Source organism: Mandrillus leucophaeus, unplaced genomic scaffold, assembly GCF_000951045.1.
Source record: "Mandrillus leucophaeus isolate KB7577 unplaced genomic scaffold, Mleu.le_1.0 Scaffold1121, whole genome shotgun sequence".
NCBI classification, from domain to species: Eukaryota; Metazoa; Chordata; class Mammalia; order Primates; family Cercopithecidae; genus Mandrillus; species Mandrillus leucophaeus.
In genome coordinates this window covers 278,694-286,896 of record NW_012099444.1, presented here as the reverse complement: position 1 = coordinate 286,896, position 8,203 = coordinate 278,694, and the positions used below count along the sequence as shown (strand labels likewise).

At 38.8% G+C, this 8,203-nt stretch overlaps 1 protein-coding gene across 5 annotated transcripts in view; it reads left to right on the top strand.

The window, feature by feature from the left end:
* LOC105550231 (phospholipid scramblase 1) overlaps positions 1-8,203 on the top strand; it is a 39,676-nt gene that overhangs the window by 3,874 nt on the left and 27,599 nt on the right. For 4 of the 5 annotated variants that reach the window (XM_011995118.1, XM_011995106.1, XM_011995130.1 and 1 more), the window contains exon 2: positions 7,901-7,926. The exons of the other annotated variant lie outside the window; for it this stretch is intronic. In XM_011995118.1, the coding sequence (XP_011850508.1) occupies positions 7,914-7,926 (13 nt within the window). In that variant the 5' untranslated portion in view covers positions 7,901-7,913. The remainder of the gene's footprint in view (positions 1-7,900; positions 7,927-8,203) is intronic. 5 annotated transcript variants of the gene reach the window in all.

The following is an 8,203-nucleotide window of genomic DNA, read 5'->3' as shown; positions in this document are numbered from 1 at the left end:
CGGAGCCTGCGCTGGGGCCAGGGCCGGGGTCGGGTGTGGGGGCCAACTTACGGGGAACGGGCGCGAGGGCCAGCCGGTTGTGTTTGCTGCTCTGGGGGTGGAGGATGTGGGGTGAAGGCTGGGGCCAGAAATGCAAGAGGCCTCTGAAAGGGACCCTGTAAGTGGAGCAGATGCACGGCAAGGGGCCCCAGGCGGCCCAGCGGCACCTGGGCTCACCCAGAATCATTCGAATGAAAAGGGGTGTCCTGCCTGAAAACGACTCGCGGGGCTCGGCTTCCCCTTAGCTACACTGCTCTACAGGCAGAGAGCGGCGCTGAATCCTGGGCAGAGACTGGGCTCGGGAGCATGTGCCAGCATAGTGGGGCTATTAGAAGGGACGGTTAATACAGCCTGCAAGCTGGCATTTATCAGTAAGTATTCACTGAAGTCCGCCTGGAGCCCACATCTATGCTAAACCCTCTACAATACCAACTTGGAAAAGATAGCGGCGGTATCTGGCACGGTTCCTAAGACCATTAGCCCCAGTCAGGCTCCCTGACTTTAAATTTGGCCTCTACTGCTTCACATCTGTGGATTGTCAGCCACTTTCTTAATATATGTTCTTTCCATTGCCTCATCTCTGAAATTGTGTAACTATTAAAAGAGCTACAGAAAATTATATGTGTTAATGTAAAGTTCTTAGAGCAGTGCCTGGCACTACAGAAAGTACTCAGTGAAAGTTAGCTTTTATTATTTTAAATATTTGACAAAGTCTCTGCTTCTCCAAGCTGACTCTCTGGTTCCCATGTGGTTTCATTCATGCACTGTTATTCCTGGAAGTCTTGGCATGGCCACTTCCCAGTTCCAGGAATAGGCAGTCTTTGTTTTTTTTCTGGCTTATCACATTGAGATACATGGTTACTACAAGTGACACTTAAACGTGTCAGGCAGTTTGGGGCCTCCTTTCTTGAACTTTTCCTAAGAGCAAACTTTTCCCTTAATGCCACCCTGTTTACAACCATAGTAGGGCTTTGAACAACGAGAAAATGCAGGGAAATGAAAAAGACATATAAAGGGAAATGAATGGATTTCTGCAGTTGGATAGCAAAGTGGCATGTGAAATAGCTGGTTTATAGATCAAACTGCCTTTAGATCTGTAAAGGAGCTTAGAGTACAGGTGGAGAGACATCAAATGTGTGTGAGCAGACGCTTATGTACCTCTCCGTCTTCATCTCTAAGAATGTCTCCCTCTTCTGCTCTGTAACCTCACTGGTCTTCCTTTCCTTAAATGAGGCATGTTCCTCCAGCTCAGGAATTCTATCTATGAAGTTCCCTGTCTCTATAATGCCCTCCAACACCCCACCCACCATACCTCCGTAGACTAGTTGATTTGAGATTTCCTTCAGCTCCCAGTCTGACTTTTCTTAAACCCCCTACCACTGTTTAAGTTAGTGTCCCATAACCCTTTCTTGTAGCAACATTAATTTATAGCACTTAGAGTGTTTATAATAATCTATTTCATTCTTAATTGTCTGTCTCCCTAGCGTCTAGGTATTGTGCCCTAGTGCCTGGTATAGTGCTTTGCATGCTCTATGCCTTCAATTAATTCCTTAAAAACCACACCAGCTTTATATTTAGTGAATATTTATATAGGAAGTATTTTTATATGTATATATGTGTATCTGTGTATATACACACTCTATAGCACTACCCTGAATAGTGCTAAATTAAAAAGCCAAAACACTTTTTAGTTAATCAGAACTAACAGTTGCACTCTTCAGTTTTCCATATGTTCTTTTAATAAGTCATTAGAAAAAAATGATGTCTCCATATGTTGTCTGCTGCTGTAACAGAATACCTGAGACTTGGTAATTTATAAAGGACAGAAATTTATTTCTTACAGTTCTGGAGGCTAGGAAGTCCAACATAATCATGTGTTGCTTAAAGACAGAAATACATTCTGAGAAATGCATCATGAGGCAATTTGGTGGTTGTGAGAACATCGTAGAATTTACTTACACAATCCTGGATGGTATAGCCAGCCTTCTATTTAGGCTAGGATAGTGGTGTGGGGGGTGTTGAGGAGAGTCAGATTGAGAGCTGAAGTCTCAAATCAATTAGTCTATAGACGTGTGTGTGTGTGTGTGTGTGTGTGTGTGTGTGTGTGGAGTGGTGGAGGGCGTTATAGACAGAGGGAACTTCACAGGTAGAAGTCCTGGGCTGGGGGGAACTTGGCTCATTCAAGCAAAGGAATGACCAGTGAGATGGCAGATAGCCTACTAGACCTAGACTGTGTGGAATAAGGTATTGCTCCTAGGCTAGAAACCTGTATCGCATGTTACTGTGCTGAATACGGTAGGCAAGTATAATACAATGTCAAGTATTTATGTATCTAAACATAGAAAGGGTACAGTAAAAATAATCTTACGGAACCATCATCATATATGTGATCTGTTGTTGTGGTGCATGACTGTATGGAGGCACCAGCATCTAGTGAGGGTCTTCTTACTGCATCATCCCATGGTGGAAAGTGGAAGGGCAAGACAGCAAGAGAGAGTGTGGTGGAAAGTGGAAGGGCAAGACAGCAAGAGAGAGTGGAACTTGACAAGACTACTCTGGCAATAATTAACCCACTCCCAAGATAACAACATTAATCTATTCATGAAGGTAGAGTGCTTATGAACTAATCATCTTTTATTAGGCCCCCACCTCCCAACACAGTTGCATTGGAAATTAAGTTTCCAACACATGAACTTAGCACCTGACCTAGTTAAAGCTAAGTGGTACAAGAGTAAATTGAAATTCAAGCCTTTTCTGTCTTACATAAAAAAGATACCTTAAAAGAGTCTTTTAACAAATTTCACTGAAGGGTGTCAGTCTTCCTTTTTTCAGTGAATTAGAGACATCGGTGCAAAGAATATGAATTATTGATCATCTTAATTCAGCTAGTTAGTGAGCTGTATCACATTTATTAAAGTCACTTTTATTTCTATGGGTTTAGTTTCACCATTTATTAGGGGAAAAGGAAACAACTCAAATTTGTGAGGGAGCTGTGGGTTGTCAGGAAAGGCTTTTCAGAGCAGTAAAGCAATCAAATGACAGTAACTGATTCAATATTTGTTTCCTTTGTCTCTTTTTTTTACTTTTTAGTTTTGTAGAACACTTGATCACTGCCATCTCACTTGGTCCTAGTTGATGTATCATCTACATTTTTATTCAAGGTGTACTATAAAATGCTATAAAAGGCTATCCTAAACTGGTTTTAAGCATATTTATTTTGTTTGTTAAGCATAAAATACACAAGAGGATTTTTATGGAGTGACTCCTTGTTACAAGGTACTTTGCGTTTATAATCCGCCTCAGTCACCTCAGTTTCATTCCATAGCTTACAGGTATGATGTGCTGTATACTCAAAAGCCTCACCAGCTGCTTGCCCCACCCATTTGCTTAAATGTATCAGTTTTTTCTAAGCTTAACATTTACCAAAACCCGAGTTCAAAAGATGAATATTTTTCCTTGTTAGATGTTAACTAAACATTTTTAAATGTACAAAGTTTGCATACAAACATAACCCAAATGACATGAAAGTTACTTGATTCATGACTTACCTGTGTAATCTCCTGGCCTACTGGAAATTTCTCCCTTCCCTCTAGTCTAGTATCTCAATTCTCAGTTATCGGGAGGAAGTTAGGGACCTAGAATTCTTGTGATTGTTTTCAGAGCAGTAGCATTTTGCTAAAATAATTCAAAACATATATCCCTATCTTGGGACTTGAAGAGAATGTGAAATGCTTTATCCTCTGTTTTGAGGGAAGGAGGTTGTTCTTAGCCAATTAACAAGTAAATTTAAATAAATAATCCAGATCTGGTGTGGGTAAACAAATTTTAGTTTTAGGAACTGTCAAAATTAAGTATGCTTCCCCTTTGGGTTCCAGATTTTACTTAATACTTTTTGAAAGCAGTAAGATAAAAATTTCAGGACCTCAAGAGATGGGTCAAAAGAGTTTCACTGTAATACGAATCGTGAAGCCACAACTGGAAACCCCCTGTGCTGTTTCTTCCTCTTCATGGTGGTAGAGGTTACAGTTGTCAAATAGTCCAGAGAAACAATGAGAACTTAGGATTTCTGATAGAAAAGTTTTAACAGAGGTGTACTTGTATGCAAATAATGTGTGATGCCTCAGTTTCCTCCAAAGTCTTAGTTAACAGAGTTAGAAAAAAATCAGATTATATTTGAAGTTCTGTGTTCATCGTGGAGTAATTATTATTCCAGTGGTACAATATACAAGATAACTTTAATGCACTTTTTGGTATAGCATAAAGATTTTCTCTTTCTCTGAAGTATTTCTGAAATTAAAAACAAAATAAGTGTGGTAGAAGCCGTTATTTATGAATTATCATGCTAAATTAATTAACTCATTAATTAATTTATTCAGGGCACACCCAGTTATTCCCCAAACTGAGTGACATGTATCTTGTAATAGACACATTAACCTTGAGAAAACCCAAAGGATCATTATAACAGCAAACAAGAATGTAGGCATCCACATAGTGGATGACTTTAATGACCTGGCACACAGTGCTTTATCTACTTGGCACATGTATAGGTACAAGGAACACTTAACATTTTGCACCAGAGCTTATTATATACCTTTTTCAATGCTTTAGGTATTACGTAAATGCTAAAATTCTAAAACCTATAGTAAAGCAAAGACCCAGATTTTATTCTACAGTAGTTTTGCCAGTAGGTCTCATCCTTACTAACTTACCTTTTAAGATGAAGAACAATGTAACCAAGTGGGAAGAAAAAGAGCCAATATGAAGAAATTGTCATTGTTTTGAAATCTGCTTCTTTTCCTTTCCTGTATTTCTGTGCAAGAAGAGAATCATCTCTGACCTTGTGAAAGGCAAATACCATGTGTTGGTATTTTATTACATAATTATTATATTATATGACAATATAATAATTGGTTGGTACTCATTTGGCAAGGACTTGAAATTTCCTGCTTAAGATCCTCCACCTATTTTTAACAGCTGGGCTGCCCAACCCCTGGATCACCAACCAGTACCAGTCCGTGGCCTGTTAGGAATTGGGCTTGTACAGCAGAAGGTGAGCAGCTGGTGAGTGAGCAAAGTTTCATCTGTATTGACAGCTGCTCCCCATCGCTCGCATACATTACCGCCTGAGCTCCACCTCCTGTCATATCCGCAGCAGCATTAGATTCTCATAGGAGCAAGAACCGTATCGTGAACTGCTTGTGTGAGGGATCTAGGTTATGCTCTCCTTATGAGAACCTAATGCCTGATGATTGGTCACTGTCTCCCATCACCCCTACATGGGACTGTCTAGTTGCAGGAAAACAAGCCCAAGGCTCTTGCTGATTCTACCTTATAATGAATTGTATAATTCTTTTGTTATATATTGCAATATAATAATAATAGAAATGAAGTGCACAATAAATGTAATGCGCTTGAATCATCCCCAAACCATCCCCAACTCCACCGGTCCACATCTTCCACAAAACTGGTCCCTGGTGCCAAAAAAGGTTGGGGACCACTGTTTACCAGAATACATAGCGTGGGTTTATAAATTCCCTATCTTTGCAGCACATCCTTTATTTCTGGCTTGCATGGGACTTGAAAGCCTAAAACAAACTAAATGCTAACAAAAATTGTTTTTAAAATTATGACAAATTTTTTTTATTTCAGATATATAGATCTGCAGTCCAGAACTATGAATTTTTTTCAGTTGAGTAGTCTGTTTGCCAATAAATAAATAAATAAATAAATAAATAAAAACTTGCCTATGTTTCTTCTTGTACATTTTATTTAGGATTTGCCCTTAGACATTATTTAATGCTTTTCTGACATTGTAGGGAAAGTGAGAATAACTGAAACACTAGTTCCTTAAAATTTCTGTTAAAATTGGTTAAAGGCCATAGAACCTTTTTTTTTTTTTTAAGTTAAGCATATTATCGGGAGAGGTATCCTATAAGAAGTAAGGCGCAGGTAAAGATTTTAGAGATGTGTAGTCCAGTATATTAATTAGAGGGGACTACCTATTTCTAATCCGGAATGACTCATCTTTTCTGATATATCTGTTAAAGTACTCTTAGCATATTTTAAGAAAATTGGCATTTTAAAGTATAGTCTTTGATGGTAGAAATGTGAGGTTGACAAAATCATGTCCTCTTATATGTATGAATTTAGTCTTCTTTATACAATTCTTCCTATGATGGAATCTAAAACACAAATGTCTTCAAAACTTTTAGTCTACTTTGGTTACATGTGTTTATTAGCTTATTGTTCACCTTATAGATTAATGGCAAAAATAAAAGTATAAATTTTAATATTTCTACCTTTCTGGCTTGATGAGGTCTACAGCATTAATTTCTTACTGGTTAATGCAAACTGGGATTCCTGTTGTCCTAAGAAAATCTGGGAAGTTAAATCAGTAACACAAACACATCTTTTGATTTATTTCAGGACCACATAAACCCATTTTGAATTATTCAACCATTGCTCAACATCTTGAGTATGTGTAATTAAGAAGTGACTATAACTGGAATGTTCTTAAGACTTTAAGTTGATTATAAAATTTTGTGCTTAATGTTGGCAATAATAAAAACAAAACAAAAACTTTTATTTTAAAACACAGTCTTGCTCTGTCACCCGGGCTGGAATGCAGGGAAGTCATCATACTTCATTACAGCCTGAATACCCCAGGCTCAAGCAGTCCTCCCACCTCAACCTCCTGAGTAGTTGGGACTAGAGGCACATGCCACCATGCTTGGCTCATTTTTTTTTAGTAGAGACAATGTCTCTCCATGTTGCCCAGGCTGGTCTTAAACTTCTGGACTCAAGTGATCCTCCTGCCTCAGCTTCCCAAAATACTGGCATTATAGGCAAGAGCCACCACACCTGGCCAAAAAATAATTCTGAAACAGCAAGGAGGAAGGTGGTTTCTTCTCAGGAATTCTAGATTTTAGTTGAGCATGTAAAGGGATCGGTTGACTTACTAACCACTTAGGATTGCACAGTAAGAGAATTTAGTTAAAGGGTAGCCAGCACAGGAATGGGCCTGGGAAGAGGAAGGGCAGTTTGTGTTAATGTGCATGGGTCCAAGACAAAAATGTTGGGTAACAGAGTTTTGCCTAATGCATTGTTGCTAAAAGGGATGAAGGGCATCAGGATCTACAGGAGATGGAAAAAGTAGTGACTGGATAGTACTGGGAAAAACTAGAATCGGATCAAGGCACTGGAAGGCAGAAATACTAGGTAGAATGTTTGCTGCTGTTTCAGTTTCTGTATAAATACCGAGTACAACGTTTCACTTGGGTGGTCAAGGTGCTATGGCTGTGACGACTCCTGAGTGAGTTTTCTAGTAAAAAAAAAAAAAAATCTCCAAATGCACGGAATAGTCTCAGGCCTTCTCAAATTTGCAAAGAACAGGTCCACAAGACCTAAATTGCAGTAGTGTAACCTGATAATTAACATTTTTTGCTTTCCTGCTAGAACATTCCTGGGGCCCAAGTCCAGAGACTGGGAACTGAACCACGCATTTCCTTTAGATTGTACAAGTTGTGAAGGTTGATGTTATTAGCTTGGTTACTATTTGGAGTCTTAGCTCATAGTGTGTCTTTATGGCTTTCTGCCTCACTGGACCCTCTTCCCAAAAGGCTTTAGAATGTGTTCACCATCATGAGCTGACCAACAATTTCTAAATTCCTGCTCAGAAACACAGCAAGGGGAATGCAGTCAAGCACAAAGGGCTTAAATGACCAGGTAAGGCTGGGCTGGATGAATAAAGAGGAATGTCCTATGAGTGTGACTGTGTAGTTTTACAGTATCCTGTTTCAACTGTTAACATTTGACTTGTGGCCTTGTAGACAGTGTATTAATATCAGATCTTCTTTTTCAGAACTGTTTTAATCATGGACAAACAAAGTAAGTTATTTTAAATGTTTACTTTCCTCCCTATAGTGTTAATCTGTTGGTAACTTGTTATTTGTCATAATGTTTTATTCAGTGTCTGACAGTATATAATTTGCTTTCTGTTGTTTATGCTCCAGAATACAATGTCTAGTTCAGTATTTTGACTATAGAGAAGATGTACAACAATACCACTGCCACCAGGTTCTTCATTAAAAATAAGAAAACCTTTTGGAAAGCTAAGAAATGCTAGATTTATTGGGAAATATGTTCTGTAACATATATTCAAACC